At 41.8% G+C, this 17,010-nt stretch overlaps 1 protein-coding gene across 3 annotated transcripts in view; it reads left to right on the top strand.

Moving 5' to 3' along the window:
- The window catches only part of FIG4 (FIG4 phosphoinositide 5-phosphatase), a 450,714-nt gene that overhangs the window by 248,682 nt on the left and 185,022 nt on the right, over positions 1-17,010 (top strand). For all 3 annotated transcript variants that reach the window (XM_044289561.1, XM_044289559.1, XM_044289560.1), the window contains exon 18: positions 7,764-7,822. In XM_044289561.1, coding sequence (XP_044145496.1) covers positions 7,764-7,822 — 59 coding nt within the window. The remainder of the gene's footprint in view (positions 1-7,763; positions 7,823-17,010) is intronic.

The following is a 17,010-nucleotide window of genomic DNA, read 5'->3' on the forward strand; positions in this document are numbered from 1 at the left end:
GGATCCGTAAAAATCATGCGGACGTCTGAATGGAGCCTTACAGGGGGGGTGATCAGTGACAGGGGGGTGATCAGGGAGTCTATATGGGTGATCACCCCCCTGTAAGGCTCCATTCAGACGTCCGCATGTGTTTTGCGGATCCGATCCATGGATCCGTAAAAATTATACGGACGTCTGAATGGAGCCTTACCAGGGGGGTGATCAATGACAGGGGGTGATCAGGGAGTCTATATGGGTGATCACCCCCCCTGTCATTGATCACCCCCCCCTGTAAGGCTCCATTCAGACATTTTTTTGGCCCAAGTTAGCGGAAATTTTTTGTTTTGTTTTTGTTTTTTCTTACTAAGTCTCATATTCCACTAACTTGTGTCAAAAAATAAAATCTCACATGAACTCACCATACCCCTCACGGAATCCAAATGCGTAAACATTTTTAGACATTTATATTCCAGACTTCTTCTCACGCTTTAGGGCCCCTAAAAAGCCAGGGCAGTATAAATACCCCACATGTGACCCCATTTCGGAAAGAAGACACCCCAAGGTATTCCGTGAGGGGCATATTGAGTCCATGAAAGATTGAAATTTTTGTCCTAAGTTAGCGGAAAGTGAGACTTTGTGAGAAAAAAACAAAAAAAATCAATATCCGCTAACTTATGCAAAAAAAAAAAAAATTCTAGGAACTCGCCAGGCCCCTCATTGAATACCTTGGGGTGTCTTCTTTCCAAAGTGGGGTCACATGTGGGGTATTTATACTGCCCTGGCTTTTTAGGGGCCCGAAAGTGTGAGAAGAAGTCTGGGATCCAAATGTCTAAAAATGCCCTCCTAAAAGGAATTTGGGCCCCTTTGCGCATCTAGGCTGCAAAAAAGTGTCACACATGTGGTATCGCCGTACTCAGGAGAAGTTGGGGAATGTGTTTTGGGGTGTCATTTTACATATACCCATGCTGGGTGAGAAAAATATCTTGGTCAAATGCCAACTTTGTATAAAAAAATGGGAAAAGTTATCTTTTGCCAAGATATTTCTCTCACCCAGCATGGTTATATGTAAAATGGCACCCCAAAACACATTCCCCAACTTCTCCTGATTACGGCGATACCAGATGTGTGACACTTTTTTGCAGCCAAGGTGGGCAAAGGGGCACATATTCCAAAGTGCACCTTTCGGATTTCACCGGTCATTTTTTACAGATTTTGATTGCAAAGTTCTTCTCACACATTTGGGCCCCTAAATTGCCAGGGCAGTATAACTACGCCACAAGTGACCCCATTTTGGAAAGAAGACACCCCAAGGTATTCCGTGAGGGGCATGGCGAGTTCCTAGAATTTTTTATTTTTTGTCGCAAGTTAGTGGAATATGAGACTTTGTAAGAAAAAAATAAAAATAAAAAATCATCATCATTTTCCGCTAACTTGTGACAAAAAATAAAAAGGTCTATGAACTCACTATGCCCATCAGCGAATACCTTAGGGTGTCTACTTTCCGAAATGGGGTCATTTGTGGGGTTTTTCTACTGTCTGGGCATTGTAGAACCTCAGGAATCATGACAGGTGCTCAGAAAGTCAGAGCTGCTTCAAAAAGCGGAAATTCACATTTTTGTACCATAGTTTGTAAACGCTATAACTTTTACCCAAACCATTTTTTTTTTTTGCCCAAACATTTTTTTTTCATCAAAGACATGTAGAACTATAAAGTTAGCGAAAAATTTATATATGGATGTCGTTGTTTTTGCAAAATTTTACAGCTGAAAGTGAAAAATGTCATTTTTTTGCAAAAAAATCGTTACATTTCGATTAATATAATAACAAAAAAAGTAAAAATGTCAGCAGCAATGAAATACCACCAAATGAAAGCTCTATTAGTGAGAAGAAAAGGAGGTAAAATTCATTTGGGTGGTAAGTTGCATGACCGAGCGATAAACGGTGAAAGGAGTGTAGTGCCGAAGTGTAAAAAGTGCTCTGGTCATGAAGGGGGTTTCAGCTAGCGGGGCTGAAGTGGTTAAACATTCATTTGGGCCTTTTCTTAATTATCCTGACTTATCTGTGCTTCCAAAGGTGGCAACCCAATGGCCATTATCGCCTCCAGGTTTTCTACAAATGCTTTATAGTGTATTATTACTAATTGTACACAGATACATTGGTCATTCCCCTTCTTTCTCTCTCATAGTCTTCTGTGTACTAGCATATATGTATGTCAGAAAAAAATTACCACTGTATTCTAAAGAATCGGGAAGATCAGGATGAGCAGAAAAATCACTGCTAAAATAGTAGAACTCTACCATGTATGAACATTTTTAAAAGATTAAACAAATGATGATAATCTTTATATAGCTTCAACATATTTCACAACACTTGACAATGAGAGGTTATATGTACAGTCCAAATCAGATATTATAGAGTAAGAAAGGTTTAATGGCTGAGTTGTAGTGTGTTGACTGTGAGGTGTGGTTTATGGCCTTACGTTCCTTCTTGACACTGGACAAGGCAATGGAGGATTACAGGATGGCTGGTTGCCATTTTGACTTTGAAGAGAGTGAAGATGAGCCTCAAACCCATCTAGCTCCAGTCACTAAATGGATTGGCTGGAGGGCAGGCCACATCAGATAACATTCTGTGCTAACCATACGATTGGGCAAAGAGAACATAGGGTGTGTTTACCCAGCCAAAGTAAAAAAAAAACACCTGGTCATGTGGTGTGAGAGTCTGTGTATGGGGCAATGAGATAACATCAGGACGCATCTCTGTGGATGAGAGGATTATGAGAATTAAAAGCTCCACTGGCAGGCATACATAAACATCCTAAGGGAGGTGAGTTTAGTTTTTTATGTAGTCCCAGTAGGTAATGATGGGATACCATAGGATAGAGTACTGTATTCACTTCTGTATAGCCTGTGATATTCTGGAGACGGCCTTCTAGATCAATCCACAGGGAAGCGAGCATGTAGACTGAGCCAAGGTGTGAGTGGTGAAAGGTGGGAGTGCTTCTAAAGCTTTATGAGCCAATCACCAGCCATGTTGTATGAAAGAATGTAAAGAATAATGTTAAAGGGGGATGAATAAAGGCGAGTTATATTAGCAGATTTTATAGGCCACCCTAAGGAGATGCGTTTATGGATCATGTCTAAAATTGTTGGAATTGGGAATTAACGTAATTGCCTAGGGTAGCTCTCTCCAGAGGTGCAGCTCAGAAGTCAGAAGTGACTGCAGCACTGTGGAGAGCTTTGTGGGTGAGAGTGAGAAGTTGAAGATTAAGTTGAATCCTGTACAGTATGGCCTCCCAGTGCAGTGACTAGCAAAGGGTGGAGGTTATAATCCAGTCATTGTGCATGAACAGCACAGTCCCCATTTCATGTTCATGGATGACAATGCGCTAGCTCATCAAGGTCGCATCACTAGGGAAAGGCTGTTGGAGACTCTGATACCTCAAATCGAGTGGCCTTCACTTGAATCCCATTGAAAAACTATGGGTTCAGCTGAGCTACTGTGTAGAGGATCGTAACTCTGTACCCCATAACCGTAATGACCTGAGGGCCGCCCTTCAAGAAGAAAGGGATGCCTAAAATCTCTGCTTTCATGATATAATATCACTGTAGCGTGAACTTTTTACATTTTCCATAAATTTCCCCTGAAAGCTAAGTATCCCTAGCTTTTTGTGAATAGTGTATAGTTTTATGTTGTCAGCATAGAGATGCTACTGAAAGCCAAATCTGCTGATACTTTTTCTGATGGGGGCAGTGTAGAGAGAAAAGAGAGGACCTAAGACTGGAGCCCCACAGCAAGAGAAGAGAAAGTAAAGCCACTAACTGATACATTGAAAGAGCGTCCCTAAAGATAGGAAGAAAGCTGAGAAGAGAGAGCAGTGTTCTTAAGGCAAATAGAAATAAAGCATGATGAAAGGGAGTTGGTGTTTGTAAAAGGGGGAATATTAATCACCAATATTTATGCAAATATCGATAATTAATATTCATAAATAGGAGGAGCCCTCTAGTGATGACTCCACCTATTTATATAACAATACTTTCGCTGTGCTTTACACTAATCACTAATGCTAGCTGCATGCGCCTTACTAAGTACACGCTACACAAAGGGTACAAATATAACGGTATTTATTAAATACACTAAGCACGCAATACGTACATTCCTTAGCAGCCCACCCCAAAACACACACTCAGCTGCTACTGGAGTAAGCAGGCAGCAGTGAAGGGAGGCAGGGAAGGGCTGAATATGGTTGGCACTGCAAGGGCAGAGGTACAATGCCATGCCAGCGTATACTCAGCCATCTCCAGTGGCAAATGGGCCTCTCTTCCTTCAGGCAGCAGTCCCCATCTGTCTCTGATCCTATTCTGGTTGCAAGAGCCCCTGTTCCTGGTTTCAGGCTCCTATATCAGCCTCCAAACCAGCCCACCTCCCCCCTTCTCAGGGGTGTGACATCATAGTGTGACTGTGACGTATGCATGCCAGTTGGCCCCCTGAGGCTAGCAGCACCACACGCCCAGCCATGTCACAAACACAAGGTGGGGCCGCATAGTAAATAGGCTGATAAACTCAACAAAGTGCCTCAAATCAATTGATCCCTTAGCCTTTGAAGTCACCAGCCACCTGGAGACATATCCACCCCCTGCAGGAACTGGCTGAACGCCAGGGAAATTTAAATATAAATAGATAGATATAGATAGATATAGATAGATATATCTATAGATATATATATATATATATATATATATATATATATATATATATATATAGATAGATAGATAGATATAATATAGATAGATACTTGGGGCGCATCTATATACATATATATATACTCATTATAAACCTGGGGGCATACATGGGCAGTTATAGGCCCACACACTATAGATAGATAGATAGATAGAGATATATATATATATATATATATATATATATATATATATATATATACACACACCCCTGGGGGAGAGCCATGGCAGATACACATATATGTCCTCCTGATAATATATATATACACATATATAAGGGGCATAATGTATTCTAAGGGGGATTATATATATATATATATATGTTATAAGGGGCCACAACCATATATATATTATAAGGGGCACGGTCTAAAGGAGGCACATATTTCCCACAGGGGCCACCATGAGCCCCTGGGGATCACCATGGGCAGACGCGCGCAGATGCTGGGCACATCTGCGCACATCGTCCCATGATACTGTGGTTAATGTATGCACATATATACCATACATGCCCGCACGTGTTTGCAGGCATACGTCTCAACCCTTCCTCAACAGTGGTATACTATATCAAATACCGCAGAGAGATTCAGAATAAAGAGTAGAGTAGTCAGCATTGCATTTAGCAGTCAGGAGTGGGGTTTTGGGTATCCAATCAATACCGGGATTTTACATTTACAGATACTAGGCTGCACAGTAGTAAATGTATCAAAGAACATGGCACACGCTGCTCTCAGTACGCTCGATGTTCTCCTTAACAGCACAGGGGAGAAGGAGTCTCTACCTCCCTCCCCCTGTGCCGCTGCTGCCAATAAGAAGAGAGAGGGGGCGGAGGGGCTGTGGCCACTGCTCCACCAATGATAACTAACCCAATAATACAAATATAGGCGGCGGAATCACATATCAGACAGGGTGCTGCGATCCGTGGCAGTTAACCCCTCAGGTTCCACACTGCCGCGGATCGCAGCTCCCTGTCATAGAGGTTGGGTGCCGGCTATGTGATTCTGTCGCCGGCACCCTCCTCCTGTATTTACATTAGAAGGTTACTTATTTTAATTGGTGGCGCAATGCGCCCCCCCCCCTTCCCCCAGTACTAAAAACATTGGTGTTGCAGTGTACCCCCCCCAGTATTATAATCATTGGTGGCAGTGGCCACAGGGTCCCCTCCCCTCCTCTTCATTCATTGGTGATGCAGTGGCATTACATTAGGATTACACTACTGGGGCTCCGATCGGTTACCATGGCAGCCAGGACGCTACTGAAGCCCTGGCTGCCATGATAATCTCCCTCCTGCTGTCTTTACTATGCACAGGGCAGCAGGGAGAGTGTGAGGTCCTATTCACCCTGATAGATCTCTGTTAGCATGAATAGGACAAGGGATGAAAAGATCCCAGGTTCTAGCCCCTAAGGCTAAAATATTAAGTTTAAATCACCCCCTTTCCCAATTTTACATATAAAATATATAAGCAATAAACATATTACATATCACCATGCCCAAAATAGTGCGAACAATTAAAAAAATATCTCCTCTGCGGTGAACGCCGTAACAAAACAAAAAAAAGTTAATAAATACCGCGCAACTCGCTTTTTTTTTTTTTGTGTGTGTCCCCTTGACCCCCAAAAAATAGGATAGGACTGTTCAATTATGGGCCGGACGTTCCATAAAATGCAGAACGCACACTGGTTTTTTGGTGTTTTATTTTTTTTATGCGTGGTATCGAGTATCGCAATACTTTTTTATGGTATCGAAATCGAATCAAAATTTTGGTATCGAAACAACCCTAGTCAGGAGACCATCTGAAACTTTGGTAACAGATGAGGTAAGAGTAGACCTTGTAGTTCAGATGATCAATATTGTCCCTCTGTACAACCACCTTACATAAAAGACTGATATTTGTCTCTGTTAACATTGTTGTTATGATTTGACATGAATGGCGGAAGTTGCCACTTTAAAGATGACGCCCGTTCTCACTTGCAGTGGGTGCCAAAGCTGTTGGGTTTCTGCTGTTTCAAACAGCAGAGACCTGGGGCGGATGTATGCATTCAGTTCTACAGCTCTTTGCATTCATTTAACCCCTCAGATGCCGTGGTTAAATGTGACCACGTTATCTGAGTGGTACGGCTGAGATCGGGGAACCGGTTACAGTATAGTAATATCCCAAAGCCTCAAGTAGGCTTTGGTAGCTGTTAATAGTATATACCAGGCATCCTGAAACTGCGGCCCTCCAGCTGTTGGAAAACTACAACTCCCAGCATGCCCGAACAGCCTACAGGTATCAGCCTACAGCAGGGCATTGTGGGAGTTGTAGTTTTACAACAACTGGAGGACCGCAGTTTGAGGATGCCTGTTATATACCAATACAGGTCAGCTGGTGGCGGCACCATATTGGTACTTTGTAAATGGAGTGTTCACACACCCAGGGTGACTTTAAATAACTTTAAAAAAATAAAAAAAAGTTACTAAAAATATAAAAAAAAGATATAAAAGTTCAAATCACCCCCTTAACCCAAAATCAAAATATGTAACCTATAAAAAAAAAAAAAAAATACACATCATGGGTATCGCTGCGTGTAAAAACGCCTGTACTATTAAAATATGAAAATATTTATTCCATGCTGCCAATGGGGTAATGGACAAACATTTTTTTTTTATGACCAAATCGCCATTTTTTGTCACTTCACCGCTCCAAAAAATGTATTAAAAATTGATCAAAACGTTGCACACATCTAAAGGGTAATTCACCAGCATCTGAGTTTTCATCAATGCCTAGGGGTACAGCAGTTGCCCGGCTATCAATAACAGTCAAGCCCCTGCTGCTGATCATGCGAGCGCAGCTCCTTTACCCGTCTGATCAGCACACCATACATGTACAGCGCCAGGCTTTTTAGGCACTGCTCGCAGCGCCGTACATGTACGCCACAGGTCAAGTTAATTAAAGAAGAAAACCTTCAAAAATGTGATATCTGAATCCATCCTTAGAGGGACGCATTTCATTTTTTCTTAAACTGTTCTTTACATACTGACAGAATAATTTTCACTTTTATTTCCAGTTACACATTCTGGTGGACACCAGGCGTCTTGGAGCATTTACCTCTACCACTTGATGAAGGTAAAGCAAATATCTTGTTATAAAATATGTGGTATTTTGACCTTTTAAGGCCTCATGCACACGACAGTTGTTTTTATTGGTCCGCAAAATGGGGTTCCGTTGTTCCGCGATCCGTTTCCGTTTTTGTTTCCGTGTGTCTTCCTTTATTTTTGGAGGACCACCAGACATAAAGGAAAGTAAAAAAAAAGAAAAATCTAAGACAGGTTTGCCATGCAAATGATAGGAAAAAAATGGACATGGACGCGGATGACAATCTTGTGTGCCTCCGCGTTTTTTAGCGGTCCCATTGACTTTAATGGGTTCGCGAACAGTTGTCTGCGAAAATAATAGGACAGGTTATATTTTTTTTGATGGACTGGAACCACAGATCACGGACGCGGATGGCATTAGCCGAGTTTTCAACTGACCCATTGAAAATCAATGGGTCTGCAGAAAATCACAAAAAAAGGCACAACTGACACGGAATAAAACAACGTTCGTGTGCATGAGGCCTAACCCTTAGGATACCGGAGGTTTTTTAATTTTTGTGTTTTTTATTTTTCTTCCCTATTTTCAATGAGCCATACCTTTTTTATATTTCCGGTCACATAGCTGTATGAGGGCTTATTTTTGGTGGGACAGGTTGTACTTTCTGATGCCACCATTAATTTTGGCATAAAATGTAGTTGAAAGCGGTAACAAAAATTCCAAATGGGGTGGAATTGAAAAAAATACGCAATTCATCCACTGTTTTGCGGGTTTTGTTCATACTGTGTTTTGTTTACGGCAAAACTGACTTTGTCTAAATAGTGTAAAAAAAAATTAAAACTTTGATAAAAACTTTTTTTTTTTTTTACATCACCATATTCTGACCCCCATAACTCTTTTATACTTCTGTCTACTGAGCTGTTTTAGGGGCTCTTTTTTTTTTTTTGCGAAACAATCTGTAGTTTTTATTGATACCATTTTGGAGTGCGCTTGACTTTTTTTACCCTTTTTTCTGTTATGCCATTCGCTGTATTGGAATTTTTTAAAAATATTTTAATAGTATGAGCATTTTTGGTTGCGATGATACCCATAATGTTTATATTTATTGTTATTTAGGTATTTATTTTTCAATTATACGAAAGGAAGCGATTTAAACTTTAATATTTTTTTATTTTTATTTTATTTTTTACTTTTTGGTATATGAGCCTATGAATAATGTTTTTTTAATTTTAGATTTTTTTTCTATCAGGGATTTTTTAAATTTACATTTAAACCCTCATTTCTTATCCTGCCATCTGGTGACCAAAATAACCAAAATAATAATTGCAGCATGAACACTTTCAGCCTCATCATCGAACGATCTCTCTCTAGTAGCTATATCCTGTAATATTATTACACTCTTGAATTCCTTTATTGTACTCGCCATCACCACCTCCTCAGGCAGAGAGTTCCATAGTCTCACTGCTCTTACCGTAAAGAATCCTCTTCTATGTTTGTGTACAAACCTTCTTTCCTATAGACACAGAGGATGTCCCCTCGTCACAGTCCTGGGGATAAATAGATGATGGGATAGATCTCTGTACTGACCCCTGATATATTTATACATAGTACTTAGATCTCCCCTCAGTCGTCTTTTTTCTAAAGTGAATAACCCTAATTTTGATAATCTTTCAGGGTACTGTAGTTGCCCCATTCCGGTTATTACTTTCGTTGCCCTCCTCTGGACCCTCTCCAGCTCTGCTATGTCTGCCTTGTTCACTGGAGCCCAGAACTGTACACAGTACTCCATGTGTGGTCTGACTAATGATTTGTAAAGTAGTAGGACTATGTTCTCATCACATGCATCTATGCCCCTTTTGATGCAACCCATTATCTTATTGGCCTTGGCAGCAGCTGCCTGACACTGGTTTTTGCAGCTTAGTTTGCCGTTTATAAAAATTCCTAGATCCTTTTCCATGTCAGTGTTACCGAGTGTTTTACCATGTAGTATGTACAGGTGACTTGCATTATTCCTTCCCATGTGCATAACTTTACATTAGTCAGTGTTAAACCTCATCTGCCACTTATCTGCCCAAGCCTGCAATCTATCCAGATCCCTCTGTAGTAGTATACTGTCCTCTTCAGTGTAAATTACTTTACACAGTTTAGTGTCATCTGCGAAAATTGATATTTTTTTATGCAAGCCTTCTACAAGATTATTAATAAATATATTGAAGAGAATAGGGCCCAATACTGACCCCTGAGGTACTCCACTAGTGACAGTGACCCAATCTGAGTATGTACCGTTAATATCCACCCTCTGTTTTCTATCATTGAGCCAGTTACTTACCCACTTACAGACGTTTTCTCCCAGTCTGAGCATTCTCATTTTATATACTAACCTTTTATGTGGTACAGTGTCAAATGCTTTGGAGAAGTCCAGATATACAACATCCATTGATTCGCCCCTGTCAAGTCTAGAACTTACCTCCCCATAGAAACTGATTAAATTAGTTTGACATGACCGATCCCTCACGAAGCCATGCTGATATGGTGTTATTTGCTTATTTCCGTTAAGATGCTCTAACATAGCATCTCTCAGAAAACCCTCAAACAGTTTACCCACAACAGATGTTAAACTTGCCGGCCTATAGTTTCCAGGCTCTGTTTTTGGACCCTTTTTGAATATTGGCACCACATTTGCCATGTGCCAATCCTGTGGGACATTCCCGGTCAGTATAGAATCTGCAAATATCAGAAATAAGGGTCTGGCTATGACATTACTTAATTCCCTTAGGATACGGGGATGTATGCCATCCAGTCCTGGCGATTTGTCTATTTTAATCTTTTTAAGTCGCTGATATACTTCTTCCTGGGTCAGACAGGACACTTCTAATGGGGAATTTATTTCAACATTCAGCATTTCATCTGACAGTTTATTTTCCTCAGTGAATACATTGGAGAAAAAAATATTTAACAGCTTTGCTTTCTCCTCGTCGCTCTCTGCGACTCCCCCCTCATTACTTTTTAAAGGGCCGACACCTTCTGATTTATACTTATTTACATTTATATAATTGAAGAACATTTTAGGGTTAGTTTTATTCTCTTTGGCAATTAATCTCTCGGTCTCTAGTTTGGCCGCTTTTATTTGTTTTTTACATGTTCTATTTTTTTCCTTATAGTTTTTCAGTGCTTCCGTGCTACCCTCCTGTTTTAGTGTTTTATATGCTTCCTTTTTGTCATTTACTGCTTTCTTTACAGTTCTGTTTATCCACATTGGTTTCTTTTTGTTCCTTAACCTTTTATTCCCATACGGTATGTACCTCTCACAATGAGATTTTAGGATGCTTTTAAAGATATCCCATTTTGTGGCTGTATTTTTATTTGTGAGGACTTTATCCCATTTAGTTAGGCCTATGGCCTCTCTTAGTTGGCTAAATTTAGCTTTTTTGAAGTTTGGTATTTTTGTTCCTCCCTGTAGAAACGCTCTTTTGAATGATAATTGGAAGGTTATTACTTTATGGTCACTATTTCCCAGGTGTCCCCCAACCTGCCTGTCTGTTGTTCTGTCAGGTCTATTGGTTAATACTAAGTCCAGTATGGCCGTCCCTCTAGTCGGGTCCTGAACCAGTTGGGAAAGGTAATTGTCTTTGGTTATTGCCAAGAACCTGTTTCCTTTATAAGATATACAAGTTTGTTTCCCAGTCAATATCTGGGTAGTTGAAGTCCCCCATAATAACCACCTCATTATGATTTGCCGCCTTGTCTATCTCATTTAGTAGTAGATTTTCTGTGGACTCTGGTATATTAGGTGGTTTATAGTAAACTCCTATTAGTAATTTATTATTGTTTTTAGCTCCATGTGTATCTACCCACAGTGACTCCACATGTTCATGTCCCTCACTTATATCTTCCCGGACTGTGGGCTTTAGACAGGACTTTACATAAAGGCAGACCCCTCCCCCTCTCCAGTTTTGACAATCCTTTCTAAACAGACTGTAACCCTGTACATTAACTGCCCAGTCATAGCTATCATCCAGCCATGTCTCAGTTATTCCCACTATGTCATAGTCCTCCTCACACATCACTAATTCCAGTTCACCAGTTTTATTAGTCAGGCTTCTGGCATTAGTATACATACAATTGAGAGGTTGATGTATATTTTTTACCCTACACCTTTCCTTCTGAACTGTTCTAGTCCCTCCTTCCATTCCTCCCCCAGTCCCACTACCTTGGCCCCGGTCTCTGTCTGCACTATCTTCCCCTCCTATAATGTAATTCCCCCCCCCCCCCATTCCCTAGTTTAAACGCTCCTCCAACCTTCTAGCCATCTTCTTCCCCGACACAGCTGCCCCTTCCTCATTGAGGTGCAGCCCGTCCCTACGATAAAGCCTGTAGCTGACAGAGTAGTCGGCCCAGTTCTCCAGGAACCCAAACCCCTCCTTCCTACACCAGTTCTTGAGCCACTTGTTAATCTCCCTAATCTTCCGCTGCCTTTCTTGTGTGGCCTGTGATACAGGTACTATTTCGGAAAATACTACCTTTGAGGTCCTTGCCCTAAGCTTTTGACCTAAATCCCTGAAATCATTTTTAAGGACTCTCCACCTACCCCTAACTTTGTCATTGGTTCCGATATGGACCATGACCGCTGGATCTTCTCCAGCCCCTCCCAGTAATCTTTCAACCCGATCCGCGATGTGTCGAACGCTAGCGCCAGGAAGACAGCACACTGTTCGGTGATCACGGTCTTTGTGACAGATTTCCCTAAATAATTGAATCTCCCACTACCAGCACCTGTCATGCCTTCCCTGCTCTCCTGGTCCCCTGCTTACCGGAGCTGACATTTCCCTGACTGGCAGAGGATGTGTCCGGCTGCGGCAGTGCCGTCCCTGGACTGACATCCCCCTCATCTGCCAAACGTGCAAACTTGTTGGGGTGTGTCAGATCAGGGCTAGCCTCCCTGGCACTCTTCCCTCTACTCTGCTTTCTGTTACCCAGCTAGCTACCTGACTTTCCTCAGCCTCCTCTTTGTCACCCCCCCCCCCCCCTTCCTCATCTACCCCCTACCCCAAAGAGTGCTTGCTCGGTGAGAATCAAACTCTTTTGCAAATTGTCAATGCCTCTCAGTGTTGCAACTTGCCCATTTAGAGACTCGATTTGCGATTCCAAATGGGTAATTTGCTCACATCTTGAACAAAGATATACACCTTTGAACGGCTGTTTCAGGACTGCATACATCATGCCAGATGTGCACTGGACTGCGTTGTCAATGACTGCGTTGTCAATTGTGCAACACATACTAAATGGGGATTACACCACAAAAGCGAAAAATACAATATAATGTAGTACTATGAAACTGGCTAATTGCAGTCCCCCACTGAAGTCCCTGAATCTAAAGTCACTTAATCTTAAGTCACACACTTACGCAACCACGCGTCGCGGTCAAACTCGCGTTCTATATCTCCTAATATAAATATAATCGCAGTTCACTACACCAGCCTGGTTTGTTTTCCCTCTTGATTCAAAAAGGCTGTGCTGCTCTCACTGCTGAGTTTTTATAGTCTCCTAGTTGGACAGCCACACCCTAATTAGACAGCCACACGCTAATTACTCACCTGTGCAACCCCTGGAGAAGTGTGCTAGTGCTGTTTTGTAATCCCAGTCTGGCCCTGATGGCATGCAATATAAGGCTACTTTCACACCTGCGTTCAGGTGTCCGCTCGTGAGCTCTGTTTGAAGGGGCTCACAAGCGGCCCTGAACGCAGCCGTCTGGCCCTAATGCATTCTCAGTGGAGGCGGATCCACTGAGAATGCATCCGTCTGCCAGCGCTCAGCCTCCGCTCCGCTCAGTGAGCGGACACCTGAACGCTGCAAGCAGCGTTCGGGTGTCCGCCTGGCCGTGCGGAGGCGAACGGATCCGTCCAGACTTATAATGGAAGTCAATGGGGACGGATCCGCTTGAAGATGACACCATATGGCTCAATCTTCAAGCGGATCCGTCCCCCATTGACTTTCAATGTAAAGTCTGAACGGATCCGCTCAGGCTACTTTCACACTTAGAAATTTTTCTAAGTTATAATGCAGACGGATCCGTTCTGAACGGATGCAAACGTCTGCATTATAGGAGCGGATCCGTCTGATGAAACATCAGATGGACCCGCTCCGAATGCTAGTGTGAAAGTAGCCTAATACGCAGAAGCAAGCATAGTTCATGGAGCAAAGGGAGAGGCCCGGAATAGGTATTGGGATGCGCTATAAATAGGGCATGGGGCCCAACTTTAGATTCTTGCTATGGGGCCCAGTGATTTCTGTGTACGCACCCCGCTTTGGCGGAAAAATAAGGAGTAGGTAAATAGAGACATCCATCAGCAGACTCCATTTGGAAAGGACCTGATCAAAACGGTTACCGCAAAGTTGGAAATATACAATTGGATACAAACGTCTCTGCATGCTGTAGCATTAAATTTATCATTCACTGGAAAAAAGGGATTGGCCCAAACCTTGGAAAGTAGTATACTTTTACCTCTCCTCACCAAAATTCTATAGTAGGCAGTATGGAAGGTATGTAGTCCTCTCCAGGCGTCCCCGCCAAACACAGATTCGTGACTTAGACTGCCAGGTAGTGAAACATTATTCATCACTCCAGATAATGTTTCCACTGCTCCACTATGCAGTGGCAGCATTCTTTACACCACTCAGATGCTGGGCATTGTACAGATGTAACCAGCGTTATCCTGACTCCAGGTGCACCATAATGGTCACTTTAACGAGATTTGTTGTATTACACTAATGTGAGTTTGTTGTGTTAATGCTTTAAGCCAGACAAGATAATATTGGCTACATTCATACATGTGGATCATTAGCTTGTATGCCACCTCTCAATCATGGAAACTATTTCATAGAACCCACGATGTGCAGTTCTTGTGGTGAAGGTGCATCCAGAAGTAGTTTGGAAGTCTATTGTGAGTGATGGCCACACCGGGCAGCCCCACTCTTGAGTTTTTGTGGTCTACTGCTTTGTCGCTAACCTAGCCGCTTCTACTTCACAAAAAAAAGCAATTACAGTTGAGACTAGGTGAATATAGTAAATCTGAAATTTTATAAAGGTACTTGAGTTAAGGTTGGCATCCTGTGACAGTGTTATGTTTAGGAACCTGTTCACACATAGTGGTTGAAGTGTGGTTAAAACCACGTTAGAATTGTACTGGAAAACTGAATGTTTTTGTCATGTTTTTAATCATAATGCATATGAACATTAATAATAACATTTTGCTGCTGATAATGGCTTTGCTTTATTCCGAGAGACAGGTTTATTGCTCATTTTTCTTGAGTCCCTGTCAGTAAAGAATAAATACAGAATTGAAAGAATAAAATCGTTTTCATTCTCTGCTGATGAGTCTAGAAGTGTTTAACAACCTGGGGATTGTTATTTAAAGGTTCACTGGTGGTATGTTTAGGGTTTGAGACTGTAAATCTAGCTTTAAATTGCTAGTGCTAGACATTTTATAAAGGAACAGATGGCTTGCATTGTATTTTCAGATCATCCATTCACAGATAGTCTTCATGGTGCACGAGATGCACCTCCTACATAAGAAATGTCCTATAGGTATTTGGAGCAGATAAAAAGGCAAAGGTGTGGTTACAATTAGTGGATCATTGTCAGTGCTCCAGTAACTGCTATGTTACATGTAGTCATGATTCTTAGGGTCCATTCACACATCCGTGGTGTATTGCGGTTCCGCAATACAGCAGGCCGCACATGGACGGCATCAAATAGAGCAGTCCTATTCTTGTCCGCAGCTGCAACAAGAATAGGACATGCTGTATTTTCTTGCGGAGCTGCGGACCGGAAGTTCGGGGCCGCGCTCCGGAAATGCGGATGCGGAGAACACATAGTGTGCTCTTCGGATCCATTCCGTCCCAATAGAGAATAAATGGGTCCGCACAATTGCAGAACACACTTGCGGACGTGTGAATGGAGCCTTATACTTCTGTGGTTTATTAATGTTGTTTTTATTCCTGTGTTTCTTACCATAACTTTTTTTTATTTTTATTTTCACATATCCACATGAGGGCTTTTTCTTTTATAGGACAAGTTGTAATTTTTCAATGCCAATAATTAAAATTGGTTGGAATTGGAAACAAAAAAACGCAATTCCTCTGTTTTTATGGGTTTTGTCCCTACAGTGTTCCCTTTGTGGCAAAACTGACTCTTGCCCTTCATTCTCTGGGCTTTTTATGTGTAAATAGTGTAAGAATAAATAAACTTTTTTTTAAATCACCATTTTTTACACTTTTTATGGTAGGGAAGCCTGCTTACATTTAGAAGCGGCACTGAATGGGGCAAAGTTATGTAGAGGCCGGCGCCTCTACATAACTTTGGCAATCTACCACCAGAGCAGGGGCTTTATTAAGACTGGTGTCTAAAACACATTTTTTTTTTTTTTATAAATGACCCCCTAAATATATACAAAGGATAAAGAACTGACATCCACGATTGAATTAACATCATCTGATGGCGACACATCAACTGGGACGTGCTATTCAGTGAACGCAGTAAAAGTCCCTATCAGGAAAACACTGGTTCCTATGCAAGGCGTTCCCTTGTAGGTGAGGTTCAAACTACCCTTTGAAAGTTTCCAACTTTTATATAGTTTAACCAGGGGTGGACACAGACAGCAGAGGGCCCCTGTGCAAAGAATGTGCCTGATGTGAAGGTAGCCTAATACAGGTCCACATACCTCTTGCATCCAGTGACTTCTCCGTTGATGTAGATGTTATCTATCCTCATCTTATCCTTTCAGACCACACCACCATGATGATTTCTTTCAGCCATCTCTTCTCTCTGCAGAGTTTGACAGACATCTCAGTTTCCTAGTTTTCCATCATCCTCCTACCTTCTGAACACCCCATCCTGCCACCTCTAATATTGTGTCTGCTGTGCTCCCTATACTAGTTACACACAGATAGTTCCCATTTAATAATTATTGGCACACAGTGTCCTAAAAAATAACTGCACCAAGTAAACAATGTCCCTTGCACTAATAATGTAAACATAATGTTCCCCAAAAATAATTGTGCTAAGCTGATACCGTGCCATGATGCCCACCAAAGTAACAGTGCTCCCCAAAAGTCCCACCAATAGATATAATTATCTACCAGGCAACACGTAGTAGTAATAGTGCCCCTACATTAATAATGTCCCCACTGTGTCCCAGAAGTAATAATGCTCCCATAGTGCT

This window comes from Bufo gargarizans, chromosome 4 (assembly GCF_014858855.1).
Source record: "Bufo gargarizans isolate SCDJY-AF-19 chromosome 4, ASM1485885v1, whole genome shotgun sequence".
Classification (NCBI taxonomy): domain Eukaryota; kingdom Metazoa; phylum Chordata; class Amphibia; order Anura; family Bufonidae; genus Bufo; species Bufo gargarizans.